A 14884-nucleotide genomic window follows, 5' to 3' on the forward strand; every position below is an offset into this window, starting at 1 on the left:
GGAAGAGGAGCTGCAGGGAAGGCCGGTGAGTAAAGAGGGAGAGGAAACGTCCATTAGAAGAAGCGAGCTGGTTGGACAGGAGAAGATCAGATGGACGGAGGGACGAGATCTGCGGGGCAGCAGATAAACGGGATTTCAACACTTTTACACCCGACACTGAAGATACAGGGCCATCAAAGACTGAACACACACACTCCTGTATGTGTGTGAGCGTGCGTGTGTGTGTGTGAGCATGTGTGTGTGTGTTTGTGTGTGTGAGATGCCTGCTCGGCTCCAAAGTTCTCAGGTTGTTTTGTTCCCAGCAGGTCCGGGTGGAAGCAGCAGGTGGACGTCGGCTTCACCTCCAAACCAACCTGACCTTGGGAAGCATCTCCAGCTGATCTCCAGGGAGGAGCTGGAGGAGCTGGAGGAGCTGGAGGAGCTGGAGGAGCTGGAGGAGCTGGAGGAGCTGGAGGAGCTGGAGGAGCTGGAGGAGCTGAGATGCTGTGACACAGAAGCTGCACCAGAGAAGGGAAATAATGGTCTCCCCTGGTGGAGTGGCAGAGGTTCTCTGTGTGGAACCAGAAGCAGACAAGATGTTCTCCTGATACTGGCCTCGGGGTGACGGGGGTTCACGGGGGTCACAGGGGTCATGGGGGGGGTCACAGGGGTCACAGGGGTCACGGGGAGGTCGGGGGTCACAGGGGTGCAGATAGAGACACACAAACACACAGGAGGTCCAACCAGACACCTTCCTGCTGGGGGGGAACCTGGATAATCATACGTTCATTCATTATAATCTGCATGGGAATCAGTTGTAATATTTCTTTTATATTGAATCATTTGTACATTATCTTTATTACTTTCATCATTATTGTGATATTTTGTTGTTATTGTAACAATCATTATTATTATTATTATTATTATTATATTCTCTCCATCGGGTCCAGGTCGGCAGTAACACAGTTTGTCCGCTAGATGGCGACAAACCTCGGGTGGAAGCAGAGGGACCTCTGCGGTGGGTGGAGGTCAGGAGGACTTCAGGAGGACCTACGAGGACCTCAGGAAGACTTCAGGAGGACTTCAGGAGGACTTCAGGAGGACGCAGGACCTGGGGGGGATGTTTATGGAGATCTATTTGTATTTCCAGAGAGTGCAGATGTGAAGTAATGAGGTGGAGCCGGCAGAAGCTCCTGGTCCAGGTTCTCCCGCTTGACTTTGGCAGGTTCCACCTTCTAGAAAGGTTCTGCAAACAGAGACGGGGGTCGGTGAGGAGCCTCGGCCTGCTGGAGGAGGTCTGGCCGAGGCGGAGTTTCTCGTGAACATAATAGGAACCTGTCACTCCGACTCTCCCCGTCACCAACTGCTCTTTCACTTCCACGAAGGCTCCTCCAGAAAGGCTCCTCCTCCTCCTGGTCACAGCTGAGGTCCAGCAATGATCGACACCTGATTTGATCTTCTGTGATCATCTGGCTCATTGGTGTCGCATGAAGACCTCCAAACATTCATCCTCTCCTCCATATCTCTGGACCCCGCAGGGTCTCCGGTGAACCTCCCTCATGCGTCTGGACTGTTGGAGGAACCCTGAGGGACCTTCTGGAGCTGAACCCGTGTTTGCCGAGCCCCGCGGACCTTCGACACGTCTGGACGCCCTCTGCTCTCCCTCCAGAGAAACATCTGGCAGAGAGCGGAGCTCCACAAGCCTCCACCCGCCCGGCGCTCGCAGAGACGCTCTGTGTTTGTGACGTCCGGGTTCGCCGTGGGGCCTCCAGCAGGAGATCCGTTCCTCGGCAGATCGCCTTCTTTCTGTCAGAGAACATCTCGTTCATCTCAGCCCGGAGGAGCAAAACGTCCAGGAAACGGAACGCTCGGCTTCGGGTTCGGAGCGTTAAGAAGGAAATCAGCTCAAATCTTTGGTGACACCGGAGGCGGCTGAGGAGGACGTTCTCCTTGAAGAAGGTCCTCCAGGAACGTCCTCCAGGAAGATTGGAGAGCTGCGCCCGATGCAACACGTTGTCCTCATAAGAGCACGTTTCGCAACAAGCTTCACACGTGTGTAATGCAAACATGAGATTACAAACACACACACTCACACACACACATTGCAAAAGTCAATGGCGTTACATGGACGTGTGTGTGTAACCAGTTTGACTTGTGCACAGATTCACACCCTGATTATGAAACACACACACACACACACACACACACACACACACACATTGATGGCAGCTTCTCCTTCTCCTTGGGCTCCTCCCTCCTGAGGTCTCCACAGCGACTCCACCTTCTCCTTCTCCTCCGTCCTGCACGGATGGAAGTCACTTCTCTGACTTAGGAAACTGAATGAAAAATAGAAAATAAAATGTATTAAAAAGCTGACACCAGATAAATGAGGTGGAGGCGGCAGCCTGAGCAAAATAAAAGAAGTTTAAAAAATGAAAAGTGAAAGTGCAACATGTGCAGTTAGCCTGCGGTCGCGTTGCATTAGCATCCCTATCTTGCACGGCACACTTCCTGTCAGCCGGCGCCGCCGCGGACCCGATGAAACGTTTCCTCCAGTGGATCCTGTGTCAGCAGCCGGAGAAGAAGCGGCACGTCCGAGGACCAAGTGGCTCTTCTAGCTAAAGCTGGCTCGCATCTGCTCGCCTCTGGGTGTAAAATACAAAGTAGAATACAGACATGTTGGTCCGAGCGGCACACAATGCACACACACACCAGGTATCTGGGATGCTGCAGCTTTACACACCCAGGTCGTCCATATTTATCTGCAGCTGAGCTACAAGCTGCCGCTCCACACAGGTGTTGTTAGCCGTGATGTTGTGCACTTACAGCTGTAGTTCATCGTCCGCCCAGTAGGGGGCGCTGTTGAGAAATAGGTTCCACCCGACAGGTCGAGGCCCGTGGGTGCTTTAGCTGGGGACAAACATCAGGGCGCCATATCCTTAATAACGGCAAACTCAAATACAAATGTTTGTTTCTCGGAACCGCCTGGGATGTACGAGATGCTGGCGGCAGAGCGGCGGCTCCAAAAGGCAACGGTGTCACCTGATGGAGTCAACATCTGCAGGAGCATCGTGGGTCCCACCACACCTGCTGCTAACAGTCCCTGCGGGGCCACCGCCACCCCCAGGCAGGAGGTCCAGATGTTTCAAACGTCGAACCCCTCGACAGAAAACCTCCTTCTACGCGGAACGGCCGATGGATGTTACAAACGTGGCCGACCTCGGATCGATCGGCTGTTTACATTTCAATTAGCACATGTTTAATTAGCACAACAACTCCTGACCCTTGGAACAGTGGAGAACGTGGTGAATCTCCACTGTGTCTCTCACACTTCAACTGTACTCTTTGCTATTTTGTTTTTAGCCATGTTATTACATGGTGCTAATACTTGTGTTATACCAAAAAAAAAGGGTTCCATTTATTCTATTGGGTCAAATTGAGCGTGTCGGACGGCGTGAGCGCGTGCAGGAACGAGTCCGGGCAGATCGACGCGCGATTCGGTTGCTTTCAGGAATCGTCGGCCGATCCGTCATGACCAGGTTGTCAACACAACAATGGATTCACATGCGTGACCAAAGCTAACGCAGATATCTTCACGCCGTGGGCTCGTAACACCTCGACCTGCTGCGACTGAAGCTCCCTGTGGCCACGCAGATGTGACCAGAGGACGTGGGACGACAAAAAAGTGTCAGGAAATCGACGGCCTCTTTTTAAATTCCCGCTTTCCTGTTTTCGTGTTTTCATTTCTGAGTTTCAAGGTCATCTTTTTCACGTTTCTCATATTTTCATCGCAATGTTTGGGAACCAAAACAAATGTTCCCGTAAGAAACAACGGAAAACGGAGTTATTCGTTCCAGACCTGCCAGGATGCCGTTTTAAAGTCATTCCAGGCCAGAAAACTTCCTCTCCATGCCGATGACACTGTTTTGCATTCAAAAACTTCAGCTCTTTGTTCTTCGGGAGCCAACCGGTGAGCTCGCCGTGGCGTCCCGAGAAGATCCTGATCCGGAAAAAAGAATGCTTCATTTGCACTTTACGAGCTTCTCCATCGCATCCATCGCAACTCTCGGAATTCCAAATAAAACCGGTGAGGAGGTCAGTGGAACGCTGCAGCGTGACGGACGTATCTCAGCGAGCGGTTACCTGTTAGCAGTTAGCTTGATGCTAGCTAATGCTTAGTTCATGTATTAGTGCATTTCTTTTTCAGAAGTTCTGTTCATACACAGATCTGCCCAGGAAGAAGTCTGTCCCCAAACCAAGGAACGGTTCCCTTGGAACTTGCTGTTTACTTTAATTAAACAAAAAACAACCGTCGTTCTTAAAGCGATCGTTACGCCGGCAGGGTGACGACTGGCGGTCGTCATTCGCTCAATCATCGAGTCCGTCTGGGGCGTTGAGTGTCGTGGGAGATGAAACCGTTGAGACGGCGGTTGTTTCCACGCGCAGAGTCGGCAGACGAGGCTAATCCCGGGGGAATTTTACAGCCGTGACTCAGCCGCAGCGCCGAGTGAGTCCGCCGTTAGCCGGCGCCGTTCCCCAAACCTGCGCTAACACGCCCGCCGCGCCGCCGCGTCAACACACGCCTCCTTCCCGCCGCCAGGCTAAAGGCGGCACAGGGGCGTGGGGCGCCTCCATAACATGCTAGCGTCGCTCCCGGCGGGACGACACCGGGGATGTCAGAATGCCAAAGCTGTTGTTTTCCACAATGGGGTTCTTTGAGATCAGGGATCTGATGAGGAGCGCGAAGCGGCCCAGAAGGTATGAGACTCGCTCGGGAATATTTGTGGATTTCAGTCGGATCCCAGGAACCTTCTACTTTCTAAAAGAAGACGGAATTATCTCATCGAGCTTCGCTTTTACTATTCTTGGCAGCCGCTAGCGCTTCTGCTTTAAGCTACAAGATCCCTTGTCGGAGTCCCACGGGGGGCTTTTCTGCGAAGACTCCATGTTCTCCCTGGGTCTGGGTGGGGTTCTTCCGGGTTCTCCAAATATCTAGATGCCCTCAGACGGTGGCGTGGTTAGCGAGGAGGTGTCTGGTGGATTGTATCTGGGTTCTCTCAGTAAAGGTGCTCAGTGCTCTCGCCACGTTCTCCTGTTCATCTCAAAACAGGAAGTAGGTAAACTGTAGGCCAAACTCAGGAGTGAGAGGGTGAATGGTTGCACGTCTCTATGAGGGTCCCTGCGATGGATCCAGGAGAACCCCGCCTCTCGCCCAATCCCAGCTAGGATAGCCTCCAGGCCCGCCCACGATCCCGAGCGAAGCCAAAGCGGTACAGAGAATGAATGAATGAATGAACGAATGAAATGATTCTTCGGCAGGGTTGAAGTCGTTCCCAACCGCAGGAGGAGGAAGGCGGACCTGCGCTGCTTCAAGGTTCACAGGTCAACCGATGAGGCGCATCCGGCGAAGCCCAGGTAGGCGGAGGGGAAGCGGAGGCGCTCGCTCCCCGACGGCCAGGAAATAGACTGTGACAATGGCTCTTTCTTGCAGCTGGCAGGACGAGCACAAGCTCCAGCCCCCGCTGGACAAGATGCTGCGGGATAAAAGTAAGAATGGAAACTACCAGGGTTGGATGAGAGAACTTGAGGCAGCATTTCCAAGCGTCCGTGGTATTTAGCTTATATTATATTTGCAGAATACTGCGGGACCTTCCACTGCTTCCTGCGGTCCGAGTTTAGCCAGGAGAACCTGGAGTTCTGGCTGGCCTGCGAGGACTTCAGGGCCACGGCGTCTCCGGACCACCTGCGCCAGAAAGCCCAAGAGATCTTCCAGGAGTACATCCAGCCATCGGCCTGCCGAGAGGTCAGCTGTGCTATGCTATGCTATGCTAATCCTCAAACGTAACAAAAAGTACAGCACTCGAGATCCACCGGCGGTAAATACGGAGTTTTGCGATGCTACGCGCTAACGTGTCTCGGCCCGCGCAGGATGCAGGCGGCCGCTCGCCTTCCAGGTGATTCATAGCGGTGGCGCTGACGTTCATCACCAGAGGACGGCCGGGCGCCGCCATCACCGTTTCCACACGTTTTCTAGAAAACCTGCGGCGCCGGCGCAAATGATCGAGGGCGTTGTCGGGCGGAGACGCAAAGACCGTTCGGAAGAAAAATCGGCGGCGTGTTTCCCCGGCCCGACGTCCACCGGGTTCAGGTGTGACCTCCGGCTCTGGTCTCACCGCCGCCCTCTAGTGGCCGCGTTCTGTAAACGCTGGCGGTATCGTCGCCGAGCGCCGCGCCCGACCAGAGAGACGCTTTATGATCTCGGCTGGAACGACGGCGCCCTCGGTCCACGTCATGCTGACTCACGGCCGGGCGGAGAACACACGCTTTGACTTCGGGGATTCACGATCTTGTGTGTGGTTTCGACCCCCAGGTCAACGTGGACCACCAGGTCCGGGAGAGGATCAGGAGGTCTCTGGAAAACCCGGACAACGGGCTCTTCGACGAGGCCCAGAAACAGGTGTACCTGCTGATGGAAAGAGATTCGCACCCCAGATTCCTTCTGTCCAACGCCTACCTGAGCCTGAAACTCAAATCCAAGACCCTCTGGTACATCTAGACCCTTAAGAACTGCACCCTCGCTTGTAAACGCCGTCCTTTTTGCTTTTCTCTGCTGAGTTTAGTGATAGACGAATGGAAGGGGAGCTTCCTTTTCTCGCAAACTTGTCAACGAGACAATTCTCTCTTAAAGTTGCGTCCGGAGACGTTGGTGAGCAGGATACGACAGTTCAGGTGGAACCTGCTTCAGAGGTGAAGCTGTGGGAGGAACCGAATGTGACAGTGCATGTGTGCGGGAGAGGAAAGAGCTCTGGAAAGCAGCCGAGGTGAAGGAAACAGGAAGGCGGAGCCCAGAATCCGGCGCTTGCTCGAACTTGCGGTGCGTTTCTGTTTTTGCTCGACGGGTTCGTCTGAGTTTGCGGCGGCGGAGCGGAAAAAGGGTGGAAAGACATTTCGCCGAACGACGGGGAAACGCCCTCGAAGGTATGAGATGGCAAGGAAGTCACTTTCATTCATTTGGAGACACAAAAATACACTTTTTTTTAAGTCCAGTACTTCTTTGGTGCCTGGCACCCTGTACTCTGTCAAAGCCGAGTACCTGGTCCTTCTCTTGTACCTGGTACCCAGCACTTCTTCCGTTCTGGTGATTTTCCCGGCGAGACGATTCTAAGACGTGATGTCATCGAACGGCCCGCAACCGATTGGCTTGTGAACGCGGTCACTGAAACCCATACAAGAACCTGCGGGAGCGCTAAACGTTAGCGTGGCCGCTGTCGCCTCTCGCCGCCTCTCGCTTTCTCCGGTGAGGCTACAAAAGAGCCGAAGCGATACAAAGTCGTCAACGGACCGTCGGGGTCGGCGATTGGCCGGAGAATTTGGTCCCTGAATCGAACCCGCCATTTCCAAAAAACAAACCCGCGCAAGCGCTACATGTTAGCATAGCCGCAAGACCGAACTTTGCGGCGGGAAAACGAATACGTTTGGTGCCGAAATGGAAAGAAATTGTTTTGAAACATTTTAAAAACTGCAGGAAGACTTCCGGAAAGTTCTTGAAAGTCCTTGAAAGTCCTTGAGGAAGAAGAAAGCAAAGAGGTGGGCGGCGGGTGGAGCGTGGGAGGGAGCAGGACGTTGTCAGAAGGTCGCTGAGGAGGTGGAGGAGGTGGAGGAGGAGTGGCAGGAGGTCGGTGGAGCCACGCAGGAGGACGTACTTGCCGACGCTTCCGGTCGGCAAACTGTACTTTAACCGCAAGTGTAGAAAGTTCCTTGAACGTAGGAGAAGGTCTGGTGTTTAAACCTGTGTACTTTTACTGCCTCCAACGGTACTACCTGGAGGTACTTTCCTGGAGTACTCCCATCTGTTACTACTGCATGCTGCCAATGTTTGAGAGGGAAACACTTCAAACCCAGGGCTTTACTTGCTTTACAGATGAATATTTTTAATAAAGCCTGATATTCTAAATACTCTGTCGTCTTTGTTATTTGAATAAACCATTTCGGATATAAATTTAACAGAAAACATGTGTCCTGTAATTTCCGGACTATTGAGCGCAGCTGAATATAAACAGCGGTAACCAGATCTAAATGTACATGTGAAGGCTTGTCTATAAACCGCAGGTGTGCACGTTGTAACATGAGATATTTACACACAAACATTTTATTTTTATTTTATCCACAGCGGTAACATTCACAAATACAGGAAATGCTTTTTTTTTCCAAACGGCGGCTGAAACACGACTGACGAAGAAGACGAATAATAAGGAAGACCAGGAAAAGTCTATCCAGGTCTTTTTCCTGCGCGATAAAACCGTCGAAGTCGTCGTCTTCCGTGTCGGATTCCGACGGCCTCAGAATTTCACGCTCGTTACATCGGCCCGATGTGACCAGGATAAATGTTTTGGCGGCGTGAAGCTCATTTGCCAAAAAAAAAATCCACAAATCAGCCGCATCATTGTTTATGCCACAGCGCACCTGCGGCTGACTCACAACAGCGGACGATATTTGCACACATTCATTAAGTAGATACTTTTCAGGGGCAGTTTATGTTCAGCTGCGCTTGATTGGCTTGAAACTACAGTATTTCCTATCAAAGAAAGTATTATCTGAGTACTTCTGTCATTAATAATAATGAAAATAATATAATAATAATAATTGTAATAATAATAACAATTATTATTATTATTGTTGTTGTTATCACCATTATTATTATTGTAATTAAATTATCACTATTATTATTATTACTATTATCATCATTTTTATTATTATTATTGTTATTATTATTATTATTATCATTATTATCCAATCCAATCACCCGTGGGATGAACATAATCAAGCCGCCTCCAAACAGCAGCTATGTCAAATAATAATAATAATAATAATAATAATAATAATAATAATAATAATACCAATAGTACCAATAATACCAATAATAATAATAATAATTATTATTATTATTATTATTATTATTATTATTGGACGTAAGGATTGATGGGCTGCAGGCGTAGCGGCAGGCGTCAGTCAACACGGGAAGAGTTAACACACACGCACACACACACGCACACACACACACACACACACCACCTCCCTGCCAGCAAGGGGATTCTGTTTTTGGTCACATGTCTGCTATATCCTCTAATTAGGTGCTGGGATGAGTCCACCGCCGGCGGGGGGGTTAAGTGTGGGGGGGCTTTACCGAGCTGGAAAAGAGTAACCCCGGGGTGACCCTTGATCCCGCTCGGCTCTCCGGATGGACGGATTCCTGCGGATTGTGCCTTAAAAAGGAGAGCGGCGCGGCTAAGAATAACCCGGGGGCTCGTAGGACGGCGGCGGCGGCGGCAGGCGACCTGACGCGGAACAGATCGGCCCCGACGGGCTGCCTTGTTAAGGAGATATTCTCATCAGGAGGAGAAAACACACTGCACCCCCACCGTCCCACACACACACACACACACACACACACACACACACACACCAGCAGCCCTCACCACCACCCCGGAAGCTGCACCTCAGCAGGAAAAAAAACTCCAGGGTGTTTGAAACATGATGAGGTCATTAAACGGAAAAAAAGACGTTTGCAGGTCAGCAGTCCGAGTCTGTGTGTGTGTGTGTGTGTGTGTGTGTGTGTGTGTGTGTGTGTGTGTGTGTGGTACTTCTTTCATATATGGGTAGGGACGTACACTGCAGATGAGCTGCTGGGAGGTCACTTATGTGAATGACCTCTGCTGCCATGGCGACCAGCCAATGGAATGAAACACAAGCAAATACGTACGAGGCAGAACACACACACACACACACACACACACACACTGTTTATCTATCTAGCTATCATTTTGACGTGATTGCTAATGCTGTGTATGCTAACAGGAGCACCAGACACCTGATGACGAGTCTGTAGGTCCGTGAGATGTTTCTGCTCGTTCCCTGGGATGGAGTCCGTTACCTGGATGCAGATAACGATGTTATGACTGTATGTGTGTGTGTGTGTGTGTGTGTAATGGCCTCTTCATTTGTCCGTGTTCTCTGTGACCTCAGAAGAAGAAGGAGCCTCTTTTCTTGCCAAACCCAAAGATTCAGCGCTGCAACTCTAAGCGGCCTCACTGGCGGCCGGCGACGGCGAGGTCGACCGACCGTTCATCGGTTCGTCGTCTCCGCGGCTTGTCCTGCTCTCGGGGTCGCAGGGGCCGGGAGGCGGAGCCTGGTGTCATTGGACGGGAGGCGGGGCTAGCCTGGACCAATCACAGGGCCTCATACAGAGACACGCAACCATTCGGCCTCTCAGGGTCTCCGACGAGCTGTAGGAGGAACCCGGAGAAGCTGGAGGAACCCCATGGGGAGAACATGGAGGCTCCACGCCTGTGGACCTCCTGCAGCCGTCCCTCCAGCGACCTCCTGCTGGGTGGAGCTTCAGACGCTGAGTCTCCATGGAAAGCAGCTTCTCCCTGGACCAACACGAGCATCTGAGCTCCATCAAAGGCATGAAGAAGATCATGAAGGAGGCCATCAGTCAACTACACACACACACACACACACACACACACACACACACACACACACACAGAGTCACGACATCCCTCACACACGATCTGACGCTGTTTGTCTCCTGTCCTGGCTGTGGTTGCCATGGCAGCGGAAAGGAGGAAGTGAGCCCTGCTGGTGGCGTGGTGTTCTTCAAGACGCTCACACTGGGGAACTCTGACACCGGATGCTGAGGGTGTGTGTGTGTGTGTGTGTGTGTGTTGTAACGTGGTGTACAGTCTGTCACAACGGGCGTCACCTCAGTTCTTCTGACGGTCCTTCTCCTTCATGAAGCTGCTGACTGACCATGGAGAACCTGGAGAACCCAGGCAGACAAGCCCAGCAGCTAACAAACACACACACACACACACACACACACACACACACACACACACACACACACACACACACACACACACACACACACACACACACACCAGGGACTGGCAACGATGGCACCCAAACCTGAGTCAGTACTTTCAGTCCAGACCATGGAGACCACATCTCCATCCCATAATGTCAGGCCTGGTGTTTCCTCCTCCCACCTCAGCTCCTGGTCAGCCGTCTGCTCTCACTTCCCTCCGCAGCGCCGGGGGCGGAGCCTACGGGCTCGCTATGGCCTCCGTGACCGTCTCCGTGTGTGTGTGTGTGTGTGTGTGTGTGTGTGTGTGTGTGTGTGTACTCTCAGATGTGTTTTCCAAAAAATGACAGGGAAATTATGGGATGTAGATTGAGCAGAGATCATTGGGACCCTATATACACCCTATTTACATGTATATATACACACACTGTGTGTATATATACATACTGTGTATATACACTCTACACACAGTGTATGTATAGTATGTATAGTATGTATAGTTTGTATAGTTTGTATAGTATGTATAGTATGTATAGTTTGTATAGTTTGTATAGTATGTATAGTATGTATAGTATGTATAGTATGTATAGTATGTATAGTATGTATAGTATGTTTAGTTTGTATAGTATGTATAGTGTGTAGTATAGTGTGTAGACGGCACATCCTGCACGTCCTGTGGCTGTGTGTGTGTGTGTGTGTGTGTGAGACGTATGCATGAGAAGGTGAGAGGATGGCGTCTCCATGGCTGACTGAGTGGTATCAGATGTCTGCTGGATGGATGGGAGGTGAAGGCCTCCTCAGGGTCGGCGCTGGCGAGAGGCTCATGATGTGTGTTTCAGACCTGCTGCAGAGCGGCGGCTTTACACCACCAAGAAGACGAAGTGTTTGTCAGCGTCGAAGCCCGTCTTCTCATCCTGCTGGAGAACGTCCGGACGGAAGCGAGTCCCACTTGAAGAACCCTCGAACCTTCTGGGGTTCCCAAGAAGTCAACCTGCTCTTTGGCTTCCGCGGCAACCCCAAAAAGGGGGCGGGGCCCGGAATCGGCCGGGAGACGTGACCTTTACATCGGGGGTCAGCGGCTCTGGACCGCCGGGTCGAAGGAGGCTCCAAGTCTTTCAGACCAAAAGGGGATCGGGATTCCCGACGGGCCCTGAAGGCAACGCACGGAACCGGCATCCAGACTGGATGCTAATCGATATCGGAAGCGCCGAGATCCGACCCGAGCCGGCCGTGGGGAAATAACCAGAAGTCCCGGGTGGCGGCGGCGGCGGCGGCGGCATCACTTCCCGTGGCCTCATCGATGTCACAACTGCCCGGCTTCCTCTTTCAATCCCCACTGAGTCCATTTCTATCGGGCGACATCGGCGGTCGGAGAGGAGGAGGAGTCGGAGGAGTCGAGACGCCTCCTCCGACTCCTCCGACTCCTCGCACCTCCGCCAAGGTAACGCCTCGGCGGCTCCTCCCGCCGCCGTCCAACTGTCATTTGCATCTGCGCCGCCGGGGCTAAAAATACCAGAAAGGCGTGGAGGAGCGCTGAGGGGCAAGAAGGGGCAGGAAGGGGTAGAAAGGGGCCACCTCCTGGGATCGGGGGGAGGTCGGCGAGGAGGGGGTGCTGCTTCTCACAGAGCGGTGGGAGGAGAAGGAGGGAGCTCAGCAGGAGGAGGAGGAAGGAGGAGGAAGGGGTGCTTCCTCTTCAGTCCGAGCCGCTGATATACCCCACCCCCCCTCCAGACCCCCCCGTCCGCGGGTATAAAAAGCGGCGTGGCTCGGGGGGGCCCTCCGGAGCGTCTCTCAGCCGCGGCATGAGCGGCAGCGGGGAAGCCGGGGGCCGCCGGGCCAGGACGTAGCGAGCGGAGCGATGCCCGGCCCGCCGGCGGAAGCCTTCATCATGGACCGCGACGACAGGAAGAGGAACAAGAACATGTGAGTGGACCAATCGGACGCCTCCTCTGAAACACTCCGCCGCTAACGGGCTCCTCGCTCGCTAATGAGCGACGCGACCGGAATCCCCCCCCCACCACCACCACCACCACCACCCCCGGCGGCCCCCCGACACCCACGCTAATTATATAACAGTAAATGGGGCGTGGAGGTGCTGATGTTGTTCTTATCTCCTGGCAGTGGAAAGAACTTCATGTGCCGGCTCCAGTGCATGTTCTCCCACTCCTCCGGCTCCGAGAGGTAAGGAGCCTTAGCCCGCCGCTATCATGTCCATCTATGGCGCTCCGAGGGGATTCGGACCGGCCGCACGCGCGCACGCCGTGTTTGCCTTGGCACGCCGCCGCCGCCGCCGCCGCGCACGCCAACGTATCCCCTCCGTCTGACATTTTTCCAAGAGTCCGATAAGCACATCTGCCGCACGGTAGTCCCTCCGCCCTCCTCCTCCTCCTCCTCCCAACGCTTTTATTTTACCCAAATTTGATGGAGTAATGCGGCGTCTCTTCCAGCAGGCTAAGTTTAGAAGATACCCAACAATGGTCACAGTCGCTGGAGCGGCTCCTGGAGTCTAAATGTAGGTCTTGGGAGGAAACGAAAAATAAATAAATGAAAAATGGCCGCCCCGGCGCGGGGAGATGTTTGCCTAACGCCTTGTCCTCCGGACACAGACGGACTGGCCACGTTCCGCAACTTCCTGAAGTCGGAGTACAGCGACGAGAACATCGAGTTCTGGCTCACCTGCGAGGACTACAAGAAGATCAAGTCCTCCTTCCGAATGTCCTCCAGGGCCAAGAAGATTTACGAGCAGTTCGTCAAGGCGGAATCTCCTAAAGAGGTAAGCGGTGAGCGTCGACCGGCCCGTTTCAGGAAGGTACACGTCCGCCCCCCTCGGAGAGGGAAGCTCCCCGGGCGCCGCCGACCCTCCGCCTGCTTCCTCCCCAGATCAACATCGACTACCAAACCCGGGAGCAGATCAAGAGGAACGTGAAGTCCCCGACGGCGCACTGCTTCGACGACGCCCAGAGGATCGTCTACGGGCTGATGGAGCGAGACTCGTACCCCCGCTTCCTCCGCTCGGACATTTACAGGACTCTCCTGGAGAACCTGGCCGCCGAGGCCACCAAGGGCTGAGGGGGCGGCGGGAGGACGGACACGACTGGAAGGCCTGGGGGGGGCGGGGGGGCCGGGGACGCCCCGGAGATGCCCCGATGTGTCACCATGGCAACGCCGTGCGGCGGCGCCCAACGGAAAGAAGCGGCGAACGCTTCCCTTCTTCACAGACGCACAGCAAGTGTGTGTGTGTGTGTGTATGTATGAGTGTGTGTGTGTGTGCGCGCGGCAAACACGGGGAGCAGAGTGAATCCTCGACGAGGAGGAAACACTCGCTCACCCACGACGTCTCTAGATTTTCAGAATAAGAGTTTTTTTTCATTTCTTATTTATACTTCTTTATTTTATATCATATACGCTCCTAGAGTTAGTCCTCACTTGTTCCTCATCTACAAAGTTTTACGTACAAGTTGTGTTTCCTCTGATAAACCAGCACTTTTCCTGTGTGTGTGCGTGTGTGTGTGTGTGTGTGTGTGTGTGTGTGTGTGTGTGTGTGGGATCTGCTCTATAGGAAAGTCCCATTTATGGCCGCTGGTTTTGCCCCCTCTCTCATTCCTTCATGCTGACTGAGCGGCGGCGTCCCAACGGGACCCCCGGCTTTGAGTGCAATTTTTTTCAGAACACGATGTAATTATTATTATTATTATTATTATAATTATTGTTGTCATTATTTTCAGCGATGGACTCCATGTAAACCCTCTTTCTGAAGCACGTTGTGTCACTTTAATCCCGGGAGGATGAATGGGGTTGAGTTATGAGCGGAAAGCTGTTTTATTTATTGTTCACTGTCACTACTCGTGCCGGGGTGGGTGGGGGGTATTTCAGGGGTGGGGGGGTATTTCAGGGGTGGAGGGTATTTCAGGGGTGGGTTCGGTGTTGAAGTCCATCTGATCAACCAGCAAAAGACATTAAATAACTGAAGCGGCGGCAGAGTGACGCCTCCTGGCCGACACGTGTGTTCCTTTCCTGACTGAAACCTCTGATGGCGGC

General features: G+C 53.0%; 2 protein-coding genes across 3 annotated transcripts; both read left to right on the forward strand.

Moving 5' to 3' along the window:
• Positions 1-4578: 4578 nt before the first annotated feature.
• LOC147236982 (regulator of G protein signaling 21-like) lies at positions 4579-7933 on the forward strand. Its single transcript, XM_086171829.1, has 5 exons — positions 4579-4737; positions 5299-5394; positions 5471-5526; positions 5616-5782; positions 6350-7933. The coding sequence occupies exons 1-5, from the start codon at positions 4661-4663 to the stop codon at positions 6533-6535; spliced, it is 582 nt and encodes a 193-aa protein (XP_086027955.1). The 5' UTR covers positions 4579-4660; the 3' UTR covers positions 6536-7933.
• Positions 7934-12514: 4581 nt separating this feature from the next.
• On the forward strand, positions 12515-14698 carry LOC147236983 (regulator of G protein signaling 21-like). Of its 2 annotated transcripts, none has more exons than XM_086171854.1 (5): positions 12515-12769; positions 12968-13027; positions 13297-13358; positions 13453-13619; positions 13727-14698. In XM_086171854.1, the coding sequence occupies exons 1-5, from the start codon at positions 12705-12707 to the stop codon at positions 13913-13915; spliced, it is 543 nt and encodes a 180-aa protein (XP_086027980.1). In that variant the 5' UTR covers positions 12515-12704; the 3' UTR covers positions 13916-14698. The 2 variants fall into 2 exon arrangements, with proteins under 2 accessions (XP_086027980.1, XP_086027971.1); XM_086171845.1 differs by having other exon boundaries at positions 12519-12769; positions 13294-13358.
• The last annotated feature ends 186 nt before the right edge of the window (positions 14699-14884 follow it).

This window comes from Fistularia commersonii, chromosome 1 (assembly GCF_037954325.1).
Source record: "Fistularia commersonii isolate RoL2024-O1a breed Wild chromosome 1, RoL_Fcom_v1.0, whole genome shotgun sequence".
NCBI lineage: Eukaryota > Metazoa > Chordata > Actinopteri > Syngnathiformes > Fistulariidae > Fistularia > Fistularia commersonii.